The sequence below is a fragment of the Podarcis raffonei genome, chromosome 1 (genome assembly GCF_027172205.1).
Source record: "Podarcis raffonei isolate rPodRaf1 chromosome 1, rPodRaf1.pri, whole genome shotgun sequence".
In the NCBI taxonomy this organism is placed as follows: domain Eukaryota; kingdom Metazoa; phylum Chordata; class Lepidosauria; order Squamata; family Lacertidae; genus Podarcis; species Podarcis raffonei.
In genome coordinates this window covers 118,177,487-118,195,120 of record NC_070602.1, presented here as the reverse complement: position 1 = coordinate 118,195,120, position 17,634 = coordinate 118,177,487, and the positions used below count along the sequence as shown (strand labels likewise).

General features: G+C 42.8%; 1 protein-coding gene across 1 annotated transcript in view; it reads left to right on the top strand.

The window, feature by feature from the left end:
- The window catches only part of MYO3B (myosin IIIB), a 259,294-nt gene that overhangs the window by 22,610 nt on the left and 219,050 nt on the right, over positions 1-17,634 (top strand). Inside the window, exons 6-7 of the mRNA XM_053375945.1 lie at positions 2,433-2,509; positions 16,162-16,307. Of these exons, the coding sequence (XP_053231920.1) occupies positions 2,433-2,509; positions 16,162-16,307 (223 nt within the window). The remainder of the gene's footprint in view (positions 1-2,432; positions 2,510-16,161; positions 16,308-17,634) is intronic.

Genomic DNA, 17,634 nt, shown 5'->3' with positions numbered 1-17,634 from the left:
AAAATACTAACCCGTGAGTAATACGGAGATTGGGACTTTAAAAAAAATTAATTTTGAATTTGGAACGAGCGGGAAGGGGCTAAAAAGGAAGTCACCCCCCCCCTCTTTGTAAACAAGTTAAAGCAAAGGACTGGGCAACTAAGGTCGAGAGAACCTGTTTTCTAGTGAAAAGATCTTGATTTCACGGTTTTGACATTATAAGGATTTACTGGAGGATAAAAAGAATTTGGGGACTGGAATTTCACCCCCCCCCCGAGACCCGGGAACGCCCCAAGAGAAAGTCTGTTGCATGGAAGATTTTGACAGCTGTCAAGAGAGCTGCTAGTCAGCTAGTTGCCAGCTGGAAAAAGAGAACATTGTTTCTGCTGTTTTTGTTGGTTCATCTGGTATAACTTTGTTGAAAACAACGAGGGCTGATACAAAATAACTGGACTTTTGGTTTCGAGTTGAAAGGAGCATTAAGGAACTAAAATCCCCCTAGAGGGGTAATAGGGATACTACATTACAAAAATGACTGGAGTACGTAAATTCCAAGCAGAACTGGACAGAACGCTCGCTCTCTTGGGAAACTTGAAAGATGAATACAATGTTATGTCTACAAAGATATCACTACTACACCGGTCAGTAAACAACAGTGTTGAGCTGGATAAAGATTTGAAACAGGAAGCCTATTCAACTGAACAAATAAATGAAACTGAAAGTGCAGAAATGATGGAGCAAGGTGTTGTTTTTGAAGAAAATGAAGGAGAAGCAGGAGACGTGCAGGAGCTAAAGGAGAGTTACAATATGAGGCCTGACATGATGATAAAAAAGGATAATAAAAATTGGATGTGGAAAGCCTGGTCTGAATGGGAGCCTGGAAAAAGGAGAGATCTCCCTTGGAGGAGATCTGAAGACCTGAGGATTATAAATCTGCGGAAGGTGAAAGCTGGAGCCTTGGGGATATCTGGATCTGTAAGAAATTTGAAACAAAAGTTGGAGTACCCCATAGGCTTTACTTTTAAGTATGGAAGACTGGCTGGAAGCAACAAAAACTCTGCTGGTCCGGAGCCCCTTCGAAACTTGGGGTCTAACATTAAGGACTATCAAAGAGGCCGGCAGAAAGGAACTGAGAGAGATAAAAGGGCCTCAGATGTGAGGTCTCCAGGTTAAATAAATAACACAAAGACTGATGGACATTGGTTGGGGATTGGAACCGGGAAAAGGGTGGGTGGAGGTTGGGAATCCAAAGGGCACATAAGGATAATTTGTTTTCTTTTCTTTTTTCTTTACTTTTAATTAGTGGTAAGGAAATTGGGTAAATCGTGGAAGGGAAATTTTGGTCGACTTTAGGAAAAAAGTCTAAGAATAGTTAATGAGGTATAAGTATTGATGTGTGTTTTAAATAAGGTAAAATTGGTTTCTTCTTTTTTAAATTAAATTGAAAATAAGATTGGTAAAAATAAATGGAGGAAATGGAAAAAAGGAAGTAAAGTAAAAAATGGTATGTTAGAATAAATGTATAAGTTAAGGTAAAGAAATAAGTTAAGGACTTGCTGAACTGACAACTTAAATTGGAATACAAGAAGGGGAAGTGTGAGGAAGTCTGAGAAATAAGGTTAAGAACGATAACTTTATGTGTTTTTTCTATTTTTCTTTTGTTGTTTAATTTTGTTACGTATTTTTGTATTTTTCTTTTGTTCTGTTTATTTTTTTTGTTCTTGTTTGTTTTTTGAAAATGTTAATAAATATTATTAAAAAAAAAAAAAAGGAAAGTCGGCGGTTCAAATCCACATGACAGAGTGAGCACCTGTTGCTCTGTCCCAGCTCCTGCCAACCTAGCAGTTCAAAAGCATGCCAGTGCAAGTAGATAAATAGACACTGCTGCGGTGGGAAGGTAAACGGCGTTTCCTTGCGCTCTGGTTTCTGTCACGGTGTCCTGTTGCACCAGAAGCGGTTTAGTCATGCTGGCCACATGACCCAAAAAGCTGTCTGTGGACAAACGCCGGGTCCCTCGGCTTGAAAGTGAGATGAGTGCCACAACCTCATAGTCGCCTTTGACTGCACTTAACCATCCAGGGGTCCTTTACCTTTACCTTTATATATATATATATATATATGGTGTACTTTGAGCCAAATGATCTGCCAATCTCAAATGCAATTTGGTTGACATCTGTCCAAATGGCAGAGATGCGCCACCATAGAAGGTGATTGATTCTATTTAAACAGAAGCCTCAATTGATTCTGGGAATGACATCTTGGCTAGGCAATTTCAAAATGCACTGACTTTAGAATTGCCTGACTTGCATAAAGTCACCCATTAGTGGGGGGAATTGTGTAAATCTATTGACCTTGATTGCTCTCCCTGGCATTGTATTGAAAGGGCAATAAGGATCAGTTTTCAAAAAGGAATGCTGTTGTGCCAATATTTGGAATGCATTTTATCATTACAGGTGTTTCTGCACAGCTTACCAGCACGAGGCTGAGGAGAAACACATCAGTTGGAACCCCATTTTGGATGGCTCCTGAGGTGAGCTATAGTTTGCTTATCGTGTGTACGCTTACTTCTATTAAAAAGCTGCTTTGAACTGTTTTTTTTTAACTGCTAATTTCATTGTCTTGTTATTTGTTGTTTTGGTGTGTGTGTTTTTGACAATCAAGTAGTACATAAGTTATGTACTACTTATGAGCCCGGCTTCGGCTGGGGAGGGCGGGATATAAATAAAAATTATTATTATTATTATTATTATTATTATTATTATTATTATTATTATTATATTAAATACAAAAATAAAAAGCTAGTTTTAAGATTTCAGGGCTTTGAGATACATGTTATCTGAATTCTCAAACCCCCTTTATATATAGGATACTAGCCATCCATCTTTAAGAATAAGCCGAGTAAGAAGATTGGGATTTAGCTGAGGTGACCGAAGTTATGTGCCAAAAACAGGGCAGCAAAGTTTGAACCCACACCTATGGTGAATGGCAGTTTCCCACTGAATCTGCTTTACATCCAACATGATTCTATAGCAGGTCATCAGAGGAATTTGTTAAATGCTACAGTTTCTCTAATCTGGCAACACTCCCTCCAACAGTGAACTCATATGGTGAGTGTCATGAATGTGTCAGTGTCATGGCAATAGAGTCAGATTCCTCCCCCCCCCTTTTCTGGAATTCCTAATCTGGAATTCAGATTAGGAGAAAGAAAACTGCAGCAGAAGTACCTGGTCCAGAGTGTTCTGTTGTTCCAGTACATCTCTAGCCTTAGGAAGTCACATTGTAGAGCCAGTGTGGTGTAGTGGTTAGGAGCAGTGGACTCGTAATCTGGTGAACGGGGTTCGCTTCCCCGCTCCTCCACATGCAGCTGCTGGGTGACCTTGGGCTAGTCACACTTCTCTGAAGTCTCTCAGCCTCACTCACCTCACAGAGTGTTTGTTGTGGTGGAGGAAGGGAAAGGAGAATGTTAGCTGCTTTGAGACTCCTTAAAAGGTAAAGGGACCCCTGACCATTAGGTCCAGTCGTGGCCGACTCTGGAGTTGCGGTGCTCATCTCGCTTTATTGGCCAAGGGATCCAGGTCATGTGGCCAGCATGACTAAGCTGCTTCTGGCAAACCAGAGCAGTGCACTGAAAAGCCGTTTACCTTCCCGCTGGAGCTGTACCTATTTATCTACTTGCACTTTGATGTGCTTTTGAACTGCTAGGTTGGCAGGAGCAGGGACCGAGCAACGGGAGCTCACCCTGTCACGGGGATTCGAACCGCCGACCTTCTGATCGGCAAGTCCTAGGCACCAACCGACTCCTTAGAGTAGTGATAAAGCGGGATATCAAATCCAAACTCTTTTTCTTCCTCTGACTCTTAAGACTCAGAGCCTAAGGAGAGCCACATTTTTACCTCCTCCATTGGGTTAATGGCTGCTAAAGTAGACTTGTCCCCTTTAAATCAAGAGGCTCCTCTCATGCAAGGTAGAGCTAGCAACTGAAATGATACAGTAACCCCTATTTAAGGGTCAGTCTGAGGGTGACTGCTGCTGAAACAACATTTGAGCATTGCTCTTGCAGAGCCATGCATGGAGCTGTCCAGGGTGCCACTGAAGCCTTGCCTCCATCCTGCTGAGCCTGTCACTCAACACAGAACAAAGTGGGCTATTCTGTAAGAGGAGGATGGTGAGAGATGCACCTGGTCCCTTTAAAACATTTAGACCCAGAATAAATGCGACACCAGGGCCTATGCAATGTTCAACACAAGTAGCACCTCATTTTAAACACCACACAAACAGCCTCTGCCTGGTCAGTCATCCTACATGCGCTGCACACTTCTTTGAATTTTCCAGTGCACTTCTCGGCTCAAAAACATGTATTAAAATGAATATTTTGGGTGGCAATGCAATGCATGAATATTTAAGGGAAAATGCATAGGGAATTGATATTTTGGGGAAAACATACAGAAATGAATATGAAATGTATACTATTGTGAATGTAAAGGGGTTGTTTTTTTTTGGAGTTTTGTTAAAAAGAAAAAAAAGTTCCCACAAAATTGGATGGAATCAATATGTCAAGAGGGAAAAGGACCAGAGATGGACTGATCCCCCTGTACTTGTTTGAAACAAGGACCTATTTACATATAACACCGGTCCTGAAAGACCTACATTGGTTCCAGTACGTTTCCGAGCACAATTCAATGTTGGTGCTGACCTTTACAGCCCTAAATGGCCTCAGCCCAGTATACCTGAAAGAGCATTGCCACCTCCATCGTTCAGCCCGGACATTGAGTTCCAGCTCCGAGGGCCTTCTGGCGGTTCCCTCCCTGCGAGAAGTGAGGTTACAGGGAACCAGGCGGAGGGCCTTCTTGGTAGTGGCGCCTGCCCTGTGGAACGCCCTCCCATCAGATGTCAAGGAAATAAACAACTACCTGACTTTCAGAAGACATCTGAAGGCAGCCCTGTTTAGGGAAGCTTTTAATGTTTTATGTTTTATCGTGTTTTTCATATTCTGTTGGGAGCTGCCAGTGACTGGGGAAACCCAGCCAGATGGGCAGTGTGTATATAATTTATTATTATTATTATTATTTATTATTTATTATTATTTACTTGTTAGCGCTCCGCCGATGTGCACAGGGGTCAAGAATGCCACCCCTGTGTGAAACACTCATTGCCTGTACACAAGAAGCAATAAATGAGTGAGCAGCAAATATCCGAATGCATTTTAATACAACTTTTTATTTTTAAACTGCATGGATTAAAAAATAAGGCGGATCTTTTGGGATTTCAAAAATAACGTTCTTACGGAAAAACAATGTAATCTTTAATGGCATTCTAGAAATGTCCTGTTGAACAAGCCTTCCCAGCTAGAAGCTCCGGCTGCTGCTTTAAAGCAAAACTTCTTATCTAATCAAAACATATTTCTTTTGATGGATCTATTTAAATGATAACTTTCAATATCCATCTTACGTTCAAAATGATGCTGCAACTGTAATGTGCCGGGCAGCTTTAATTAAAAGGCTTTAAATACCTTTCAATGAAAAAAGCAAATGCCTAGCAAAAGTGGCAGGATTCTACGTACAGTAATTGGAAACAGCAAGCTCGGTTTTATAATTCATTGGAAATAAACATCACGCCCAATGCATGCAAACAGTCTAAAAAAGGGCCTTGCTTGCCTTTTCCCTTTTCTCCCCTCCAGCACCTCCTATTTGCTGTTCAGTGGCCCGCATCACAGGGCTCAAGGTCAGTCGCAGCTTAATAGCTTGAGGTTTCTTTACTTCCTATTTAGCTAACATTAGCTTCCCTGATCCGGACAGACATTTTGTTCTCTGCCCGAGTACCATTTAAATAAGAGGGAGAGTTTATGTCGGCCAAATTCTAAGGGAAAGATGCACATTTAGACAAATAAAGTACAAAATCCATTTGGTTTTTTGATGGCTCAAAGGCATCTGAAAGTCATTGTGCACATGCAGATTGTTGGAATGGGGGAAGACAGTTTCTCTGCAGTAAGGAAAGATTGTATACATGTCCCATTTATAACACAGAAGGCAAATTTAATGCTCATTAGGCAGTGTCTCGCTGTAACTATAATTTTGCAGATTCACTCCTCTCCCAGTTTGCTGGTACTTTTGCAGAACAGAGTCATGTTTGGTTTGGGAAGTGGGTGACATTGCTTCAGATAAACCGTTGTTTGTATAAGAGCCCGTGAGAGAAAGGGGAGAGGACTCGCATACCCTCCAACATTTCTCCGATGAAAACAGGGACATCCCATTCCATAATGATAATTTTACTATTTATACCCCACACATCTTATTGGGTTGCCCCAGAATTCTGGGCAGCTTCCAAAATATATGAAAACATAATAAAACATCAAACATAAAAAACCCTTCCCTTTAAAGGACTGCCTTCAGACGGCTTGGGGGTTGGATAACTCCATACCCTCCAACTTTTCTCCAATGAAAATAGGGGAAGGAAAAGCATGTGGTGCTGTGGGTTAAGCCACAGAGCCTAGGACTTGCCGATCGGAAGGCTGGCGGTTCGAATCCCCGCAATGGGGTGAGCTCCCGTTGCTTGCTCCCTGCTCCTGCCAACCTAGCAGTGTTCGAAAGCACGTCAAAGTGCAAGTAGATAAATAGGTACCGCTCCGGCGGGAAGGTAAACGGTGTTTCCGTGTGCTGCTCTGGTTCACCAGAAGCGGCTTAGTCATGCTAGCCACATGACCCGGAAGCTGTACGCCGGCTCCCTCGGCCAATAAAGCGAGATGAGCGCCGCAACCGCAGAGTCGTCTGTGACTGGACCTAACAGTCAGGGGTCCCTTTACCTTTACCTTTACAGAAAAGCAGAACATTCCGGGATAAAATCAGAAACCAGGACAGCTTCTCTAAATAAGGAACAGCCCTGGAAAATGGGGACACTTGGAGGGTCTGAACTCATTCTTCTTTCTTCTTTGGCGATCACTCATAGCCGAGTATGATTGTCTTCCATAAACACAGTTTTATCAGTGAGTCCGTAAGTGACTGTGGAGGCCAATTCTGGATCCACACGTCCTTCCACAGTGGGGACGTTGGTTCCCAGGCAGGAGTTGATCACGGTGATGGTTTGCCAAGTATGCCTTCCTCTTAGCACTTTTCTCCCTTGTGTTCTGAGTTCGAGTGTCTTCAAAGTCCATGACACCTTTGGTAAAGGCTGTTCTCTAATTGTAGCATTCGCAGGCCAGTGTTTCCCAGTTGTCAGTGTTTAAACTACATTTTTTTAGATTTGCCTTGAGATAGTCTTTAAACCTCTTTTGTTGACCACCAGCATTGCGCTTTCCATTTTTAAGTTTGGAATAGAGTAGTTGCTTTGGAACACTATAATCAGGCATCCGCACATGACCAGTCCAACGAAGTTGATGTTGAAGAATCATTGCTTTAACACTAGCAATCTTTGCTTCTTCCAGTACACAGATATTAGTTCACCTGTCTTCCCAAGTGTGAAGATATTTAGGATGAACTCATAAACAGACACTGAGGCAGGGATTTGCCCTTGCCTTTCTAATCAAGCACAGCTTCTCTTCAAATGCTGTTTACTGAGTGAACAGCAGGTAATGAGGTATTGTGATCCCCAAAAAGATTAAAGAGCCATTCTTGTTGTGTGCTAAATAGAATCTAAACAAGCTAAGCAAAAAAGAGAAGAATGCCACATATGTAGAAGGGTGCTGGCAATGTGTGCAGCATTGGGGGTGGGAATCAATGGCTCAGTCCCTCTTCCCCCTTCTCCCTAGGAGTGTTCACGTCTTGCATTCAATGAGCGTACAATCTGAGTACGCAAACAATCAAGTTGTACACTTGCACAGGTATTCACATGTAATGTTGAACAACTTCGGCTGGTGGCCCAGCTACGCCTCTATCTGGACAGCAATAGCCTAACTATTGTTGTCTATGCTCTGGGAACCTCAAGGTTAGATTACTGCAATGGGTTATATGTAGGGCTGCCTCTGAAGACGGTTCAGAAACTTCAGCTAGTGCAGAATTCAGCGGCCAGGTTGCTCACTGGAGCAAGACGGTTTGAGCATATTACACCGATCCTGGTCCAACACCACTGGCTACCAATTAGTTTCCAGGCCCAATTCAAAGTGCTGGTTTTGACCTATAAAGCCTTAAACGGCCCAGGACCACAATAATTCAATGACCGCCTCTTTCCATATGAACCTACCCGGACCCTGAGATCATCTTCTGAGCCCCTCCTTTGTGTGTCCCCTCCTCAAGAGGTTCAGAGGGTGGCAACACGAGAACGGGGCCTTCTCCTCAGTGGCTCCCCGTCTATGGAATGCTATCCCCAGGGAAGTTCACCTGGCGCCTTCATTATACACCTTTAGGCGCCAGACAAAAACGTTCCTTTTCAACCAGGCCTTTGCCTGACTTGATCTACATCGTATACCCTTTTTTAAAATACTGGCTCTTTTGGGTTTGTTTGTTTTCAATTGGGTTGTTGGTTTTGGTTTGATTTTATGTATTTGATATTTTATGTGAACCGCCCTGAGACCTTCAGGTATAGGGCGGTATAGAAATTAATTAATTAAATAAACAAATAAATAAAAGTGTGCCGTCTGTATGCCTGTGTACACAATAGCCGAGTTTTTAAAAAATCAACTAATGTACACTCTTTCACACAATTACTTATGCATGGGGAGAGGCAGCTTGTACTTGTGTTCAAAGTCTGAAGGGGGACATTGTCTAATTCTGATCTTCATAGCTTACTTTTTTAGTGTGAATTGCTTGAAGCGGATAGCTCTGGAGAGCTCAGTTGGTTAGAGCAGGAGTCAGCAAACTTTTTCAGCAGGGGGCTAGTCCACTGTCCCTCAGACCTTGTGGGGGGCCGGACTGTATTTTGAAAAAAATATGACATACAAGCTACGGGACAAGGATAACTGTGACTTTAGAGATGAATGGGAACCCTTTACAAAGTATTTGAAGACACAACAAAGTGAACTGGACTCCTTGGCTGGTTTTGAATAAACATTCACAAACTTTTCATTGATAATAATCAGCTAAATAGGTTGAGGATTTATACAACTGTGTAACATGCAGAAAACAGCATTTTTAGAGAAATAAAAGACTGGAACTGAGGGAAGTCGGGGGGTGGGGGTGGGTGGGTTCTGTGGGGGGAGGGAGGGGAAGGGAGGGGAAATGGGAAAACAAGGATAATATGTTTCTGGATAATATGTTTCGTTTTAATTTTGAATAAAAAGTTATTTTAAAAAAAGAAAGAAAAAAAATAATAATGAACGAATTCCTATGCCCCACAAGTAACCCAGAGATGCATTTTAAATAAAAGCACACATTCTACTCATGTAAAAACACCAGGCAGGCCCACAAATAACCCAGAGATGCATTTTAAATAAAGGACACATTCTACTTATGTAAAAACACGCTGATTCCCGGACCGTCTGCGGGCCAGATTTAGAAGGCAATTGGGCCAGATCCGGCCCCCGGGCCTTAGGTTGCCTACCCATGGGTTAGAGCATGATGCTGATAACCCCAAGGTTGCAGGTTCGATCCCCATATGGGACAGCTGCATATTCCTGCATTGCAGGCTTTTAGACTAAATGATCCACAGGGTCCCTTCCAATTCTACATGATTCTACTTCATTAACAAATGGATTCTATGGATCCTTTGATTAACTATAGATAAAACTGTTTGGTTTCTTTTCAGGGCTGGGGATGTGTTTTAATGATTGGACAGCCTCCATAGATACTGTTTTGCTGCCTTATAACTGAGCCGATGGCTATTTTTTTATATATATTTCAAAATGGGAGGGCTAAAAATGAAAGGCAATTGATTTTGCTATGCCTAGCAAAATTGGCTGTGACTTCCTTCTGAGTTACTGCCTCTAAGGAGTTCATTTACATGATTTTAGTGAAGTGACATTATTGGGAACAGATGTTTTTGGAAAGAGGATGAAGAAATTTCAAAAGCTTGAAATGTGTTAAGCTTCCTGCCATAGTGATGCCCCTCGCATTTTGACAGTCTCTGTTAATAGTAAATGCCAGGATATGACGAGGTTTTATTCAGGATGTAAATGCTGAGTCATCATTCTGGGAGAACGCCTCACAATCAAATAAATTATATATATTTAAAAATAAAAGCTATATCTGTCATTTCCTCCTTTAAATTTTGCCCAGGCATAACTCATAATGGCAAGCATTAACCATTTGTGTGCCGTTTTACTTCACCATATCTTCTTCAGCCTGTTCTCTAATGCTTTTGAGTTATTCTCTCTAAACAGTTCCTAAATTTCCATAGCATATGGCAGTGGATGAAAATTTGGGGAACCTAGGAAGAAGAAAGATTTACGAAATAGGACTTCTCATATTTATTACATGGGTTCTGTGGCACACTGGAAGAAAATTCCAGAATCTGTATTTTCACAATTCTATATTCGGCCAAGCAAAATGTTACAAAAAAGTGTGCAACGTGTTTGAGTTCTCCATAATTCTTCATCAGGTTAGAAGGGAAAGAAAATGGAGATGGCGGCAAGGGGGAGCTGGTTGATGCTGGAATTGTTAGAATTCCTGATCTATGATTGCAGTCATGGGATTGTTGTCTTTCACATGACGGTATATGTTTTGACTCCACAGTGGGAAGTGACAGAGACAGGATGTTTGTGTTACTGTGTTCCGTGAAGTGGGACTATTGTCCTTTGTTTTTTTTCTCTTTGCTGTCTGATGCTAGAGAGAGAGGGAGCCATGTTGCAGTGCTCCGTGTGTGTTTATATGTAAATAAAGTAGATTAGCCAAAATACTGAGTTGCTGAGGTCTGTCACGCAAGATGCTAAGACTCTGCAGATCCCTAAGTGTGCTGGTGTCGGTTGGCATCAGTCGCTGTGATGTTCGGACTGAAGAAAGCTTATGAAGCTCTCGAACGATTGACCAGGACTGAGGGAACATGCCAGTCGGGCATGTGTCTCTGCCAGGGTCCTACTCATGTATAGGCTGAACTGCTGACAGGAATCATGAGGAGAGTCTGCTTTTAATCATGATTTTAGGAGGGCTTGTGAGAACCAGTAGCAGACATGTCCCATCTTCCCCACCATTGGTCATGCTGCCTGGGGCTGATGGCTGGGTGCTTTACAGATTCTTAGGTGCACTTAGAACTGCTGGGATGGAAGGAGAAGCATATGGTTTAGGACAGGTGAGTTTCTCTATTTCTCGTCTTTAGTTCAATTCTCTACAGTTCTGCATCAGTTTCTGATTTCCTTTTAAAATTCCTCATGGAAATTCCTCAACGTTTTAGTAAAATTTTCTCCTGATTACACACACAGTTTCCCCTAGGATACACATTCTTGCAAGCAGTTTTTCCTAATAGAACATATTTTTGTACCATTTTCACTAATGCAGGCATTTAAATGCACACTTTAGTATATCCGTTTTTGTACACATTGGATGGTATTCTACCAAGCTTTACTCCGAGTAGACCCAGTAAAATCAATGGACATGAGTATGGTAGAGTCATTAATTTCCATGGATCTACTCTAAGTAAAACTTAGTTGCACACTGCCCATCACTTGGCTGAACAACTGCGTTGCAAAATTCTGTGTGAATGTCAAAGGATGGCTGTACTGTACAGTGGTACCTCAGGTTACATACACTTCAGGTTACAGACTCCGCTAACCCAGAAATAGTACCTCAGGTTAAGAACTTTGCTTCAGGATGAGAACAGAAATCACGCGGTGGAAGTGGGAGGCCCCATTAGCTGAAGTGGTGCTTCAGGTTAAGAACAGTTTCAGGTTAAGAACGGACCTCCAGAACGAATTAAGTACTTAACCTGAGGTACCACTGTATTTCAATCCAAATATTTTTTGGGAAAGTGCAAACTAGATGACTTTGCTTTTAAATGAAAACTGGATCATTCCCCCCCCCCCCATCCTTGCATATCGTGTCCGTTTCTAAAAACATAAAATCTGGCTGCTATTTCCCAGCTCTGTATTCTTCCGTAGATGAAACATACCATGTTTAAAGCTTTTTCTTGAACTGGAAGAAGAGCTATATCAGGGGTCAGCAACCTTTTTCAGCTGTGGGTGGTCCACTGTCCCTCACACCATGTGGTGGGCCAGACTATATTGTGAAGGGGGAAAAAATGAACAAATTCCTATGCCCCACAAATAACCCAGAGATGCATTTTAAAGAAAAGCACACATTCTACTCATGTCAAAACACGCTGATTCCTGGACTGTCTGCGGACCGGATTGAGAAGGCAATTGGGCCGCATCCAGCCCCTGGGCCTTAGGTTGCCTACCCCTGAGCTATATGTTGAGTTACCGTGGAGCAGACTGTCCTCTTAAGCAAGCCTCGTGTTTGTACCTGATTTTTCTGGTTAGAAAAGAGCAGCAATATATTTCCATGCCTATTATCCTTACATTTTCTCATAGCTCCTGTGTATTTGAATACAGAGCATTTTATGTATATTCAAATAGTTGTATGGCAAATGGAAAGCAAGAGAGTGATTGGATTGAGAGGCAAATGAGGCTGATTTATTTTAGCTCAGATACACCCACCATTTAAACGCCATTCATTCCTATTGCCAGTCTGCTGACTGAAAGAGCATTGCTCCAGCTCTTAAAATATACAATGCGATGTAAACCACTCTGTCTTACATCAGTCAATCCCCCACTACCGTCATTCAACACACACACACACACACACATACCTGCTGTCATGATCCATGCAAGTTAGAAATCTGAAGATAGTCTCCCTAGCACATAATCCATATAAGAAGAAGAAGAAGAGGAGTTTGGATTTGATATCCTGCTTTATCACTACCCGAAGGAGTCTCAAAGCGGCTAACATTCTCCTTTCCCTTCCTCCCCCACAACAAACACTCTGCGAGGTGAGTGGGGCTGAGAGATTTCAGAGAAGTGTGACTAGCCCAAGGTCACCCAGCAGCTGCATGTGGAGGAGCGGAGACGCGAACCCGGTTCACCAGATTACGAGTCCACCGCTCTTAACCACTACACCACACTGGCTCTCTCTAGAACATACAAAACTGAGTTGCATGCATGTATAATATGTATAGCATCTTGCCTTGGTGCTGTAAATTAAATTAAACCGTGTCGTAACATTACAAAAATCGGACGGTGAATTTTGTTTGCTTGGCCGGCTCTTTTGCTCTCCTTGGAGCAAGGGTAACTAGATTGTGCCATATTCAGGGTTTTGAATGTGTGTACACTGATCCATTTTTCAGCATAATGCCGGCATACCTCATAAGCTGCTTAGCTAGTAACATCACCAGCTTTTCCCCCAGGAGGCTCAGACCTTTTAAACTCCAGCTTCTTCCCAGCTTGGTGGGTCAGCGGTGCTAATTGTCCAGTTCAGGTCTCCAGCTAGTCTCGCGCCACAGCCATAATCACGCCGTGTTATACATTGTATGCCTGCGGCTATGTTTTTTTGAATGCATGTGTTGTGTATTCTGAGGAGAGAGGAGGAGGAGGAGGAGGCGGGTGGATAGTTTTGCAGTGTAGAATCCAGGCATACTTTTTAAAGGAGTCGCTGAGCAATCCTGTATTCTCTGTGCTTCCTTGTTGTTTTTTGAATCATACAAAACATATAGACCCTCTTGAACCATGTGTCTACATTTTGCTGGTTTCTCATAGTTTTGTGTCAATTTAAATGCTAATTTTCTATTACATTCAGTCATCAGTCATGAAAGCCAGACATATTGTTTGAATAGGAGTAGAGTAACATATGCGGGTGGCGCTGTAGTCTAAACCACTGAGCCTCTTTGGCTTGCCGATCAGAAGGTTGGTAGTTTGAATCCCAGTGATGGGGTGAGTTTGGGTTGCTCTTTCCCAGCTCCTGCCAATCTAGCAGTTCAAAAGCACGCCAGCGCAAGTAGATAAATAGGTGCCACTGTGGTGGGAAGTTAAATGGCATTTCTGTGCACTCTGATTTCCGTCACAGTGTTCCTTTGTGTCGGAAGCGGTTTAGTCCTGCTGGCCACATGACCCAGAAAGGTGTCTGTGGACAAATGCTGGCTCCCTCGGCCTGAAAGCAAGATGAGCGCCGCAACCCCATAGTCGCCTTTGACTGGACTTAACCGTCCAGGGGTCCTTTACCTTTTTTTTTTATAGAGGAACATAGTGGCTGGGGCGACTCTGCTAGATGAGTGGCACATAAATATATCATCATCATAATCATCATTATCCTTATAGCTTTCCAAATAAACATAGAATTTTTGTGGATATAGGTTCTCTCTCTCTCTCTCTCTCTCTCTCTCTCTCTCGTGGTATCTAAAGTGCGGGGTGGGTAGGGAGATAACCTGTGTCCAAGCTGGTAGGATTCCCATGGATTCTGGGCATGAAACCGGTTCTATCAGTGATGGGGACCCAGATGTTGTTACAACTACGACCCCATCTTCCACTGACCACTGGGAAAGATGGGTCTTGAGCTGACAGATGTTGGAGTTCAACAACAACTTAGCCACATGCTCCCCATCCCTAGTCATGTTGGTCTCTGCTTTTCTTTCATTTCCCTTGAAAGGACCCTGAAGCCCTATGGCACTTATGGCTTCTACCTAGCCACAATTTGCAGCCACCAAAAACTTAACTTGAAAACTTAACTTAAAAACAGAGACATCACCTTGCCGACAAAGGTCCGTATAGTCAAAGCTATGGTTTTCCCAGTAGTGATGTATGGAAGTGAGAACTGGACCATAAAGAAGGCTAATTGCCAAAGAATTGATGCTTTTGAATTATGGTGTTGGAGGAGACTCTTGAGAGTCCCATGGACTGCAAGAAGATCAAACCTATCCATTCTGAAGGAAATCAGGCCTGAATGCTCACTGGAAGGACAGATCCTGAAGCTGAGACTCCAGTACTTTGGCCACCTCATGAGAAGAGAAGACTCTCTGGAAAAGACCCTGATGTTGGGAAAGATGGAGGACACAAGGAGAAGGGGACGACAGAGGATGAGATGGTGGGACAGTGTTCTCGAAGCTACCAGCATGAGTTTGACCAAACTGCGGGAGGCAATGGAAGACAGGAGTGCCTGGCATGCCATGGTCCATGGGGTCACGAAGAGTCGGACACGAATAAACAACTAAACAAACAAATAACAAAAACTTAACCTCTGGTGTTAATACTTGGGGAGAAGTTCATTCTGTATGTATCTTCCCATTCCCTTAGAGGTAAGACAGATGGACCATGGTTTCATCATGACGGCGCCTTCTCCTCCAGCTTTCTCTAACCTGGTTCCCTCCAGATGTGGCTGGACTACCTCCAATGATCAGGGATGATGGGAGCTGTAGCCCAGTAACATCTGGGGGTAACAAGCTTGGGGAAGGCTGATCTATGCTATGGAATAGGTTTTCTTGCTTGGTTTCTTTGGCACTTAATTTGCTGAGCTGTCCACAGAGATCTCTTTCTCTGGTCAGTCTTTACAGGAGAGAGGCTGCTGGAACGATCAGAGACAAACTATTCCACCTGCCTTGTTCCTCTGCCTTTAAAAGGAGGAGCTGCTTTTTAAGTACTTATTCTTGCTCTCTGTTAATATTTTTGTAGGGAATAAAGCGTTGCCTTTTTGTCAGGAAAATGTGAATATTAATAATTTGAAATGCTGAGATTTGATCCACATGTAAGCTGCATTGGGTTTCCATGATGGTGGGATGTAAATGTGGAAGAATAAATGAGTAAAATGCAATAATTCCTGTAGGAAGACTACATTTCCCCTTTAGATGTCCATGCTTTCTCTCTCTCTCTCTGCAAATGTATGCACTAAATGGGATAAAAAGCAGCATTGTTTTCAAAAGGAAATGTTGCCAGAGAATTTCAAACACTGTAATTATTTTGGAATAATTAGCATCCGATGGCAAGAATTGATTTTTGTGTGTGCATTCTGTGGCCACCGTTAAAAATTAAGAACACTTGCATCCTGAATTTATGCAGAAAAATTGGATGCGTCTGTCAATGGTAGACTTGAATCGGAATTGGTAACTAAAGTTACATTCACACTGTATACTTAAAGCAGAGTCCACCCCCCCCCCAAAAAAAGAATTCTGGAAACTGTAGTTTAGTGCTCATAAATCTACAGATCCCAGGATTCTTTGCAGGGAAGCAATGTGTTTTAAATGTGTGGTGTGGATGTAGCCTAAATAGAGTGCATTTGTATGCCCTGCTTGGACAATGGGGCAATTGTTAACTCTGATGGTGTCTTCCTTTGTATTTGATAGGTCATTGCTTGTGAACAGCAGTATGACTACTCCTATGATGCTCGCTGCGACGTTTGGTCTCTTGGGATCACAGCCATTGAACTGGGTGACGGGGATCCGCCTTTATTCGACATGCATCCTGTGAAAACGCTTTTCAAGATCCCAAGGTATGGCACTAGGTGGCTCTCTTAGCTTGCTAGATTGCCATTCCTCACACAGACAGCAGCATTTCAACAGGGAAATGCAACTGTGAAATTTGGTACATCATTGCATCATAAGTTAACCCTGATTGAGAAATGCTACTATTAAGACCTTTAAAGCCCTAAATGACCTCGGCCCAGTATACCTGAAGGAGCATCTCCACCCCCATCGTTCTGCCCAGACACTGAGGTCCAGCTCCGAGGGCGAACCAGAGCAGCGCACGGAAATGCCGTTTACCTTCCTGCTGGAGTGGTACCTATTTATCTACTTGCACTTTGACGTGCTTTCGAACTGCTAGCTTGGCAGGAGCAGGGACCGAGCAATGGGAGCTCACCCCATTGCGGGGATTCGAACCGCCGACCTTCTGATCGGCAAGCCCTAGGCTCTGTGGTTTAACCCACAGTGCCCCCCAGATATGTACAGCATTGATGGGCTGAGCTGAACCTTCTCTGACTGAACAGGGTATCTGACAGGCTGGCTCTTAGCATCCCATTCATCTTAAAGAGACAGTAGCGTATATTATCCTGGAGTGTTTGCGCTGCAGGGAGAGGAGGCATAGAAATGGCTTTAGAAACAGGAATGGGACAATGAAGCTTAGTAGTTGCAAGGGGAAGCCCTAGGAGGTCAATGTGGGGGGAATGGCAGTGGGATTGGTGAGCAGAGTGAACAGGCGCACAGCCCCTAGTAACGAATACATAGCATGCCGTAGAATGTTTAAGATGAACTCATACTGGATATACCATTTGTTTCCAAAGAAGTAAAGGCTGTTACCGAAAATATATAGCACATTACAAGGTTATTTTGATGGGGGAAAGGTCTTATGTTATTATGCAGCAAAGGCAATTTTGAAACTGTTATGTGTGCTAGATCAGTTGCACCCTTCTCTTACTGCTTATTTACACATGAAAAATATGAAACGCTTTCTTGCCATTCCTGAATATAAATGAGCATTTGAGTTCACATGTTGTTAGGTGGTTGTCTTGTTTCCACCTGGCCGAGGGACCCGGGATCGTAAAGACCATTAAGGAATATGAATGAAAGATGGGGGCAGTTGTAACAAAAGCAGGATGGCATCTCTTAAGCATTTGCCCCAGGTTGATTGCCAGCTGGTATATGCCGGCTTCTTCCATATTCCATTGTGCAAAGGGAAGAATAGTTACTTGCTACTAGCAATTTGAAAGCTTAGACAATGAAAATATTTGACCTTTTATTATCTGTACAATCGCACAATTACCATGGGGAGTAAAAAAAAAAAACAGAATTCTCCTGATTGCTATTTGCATTTCTGATTAG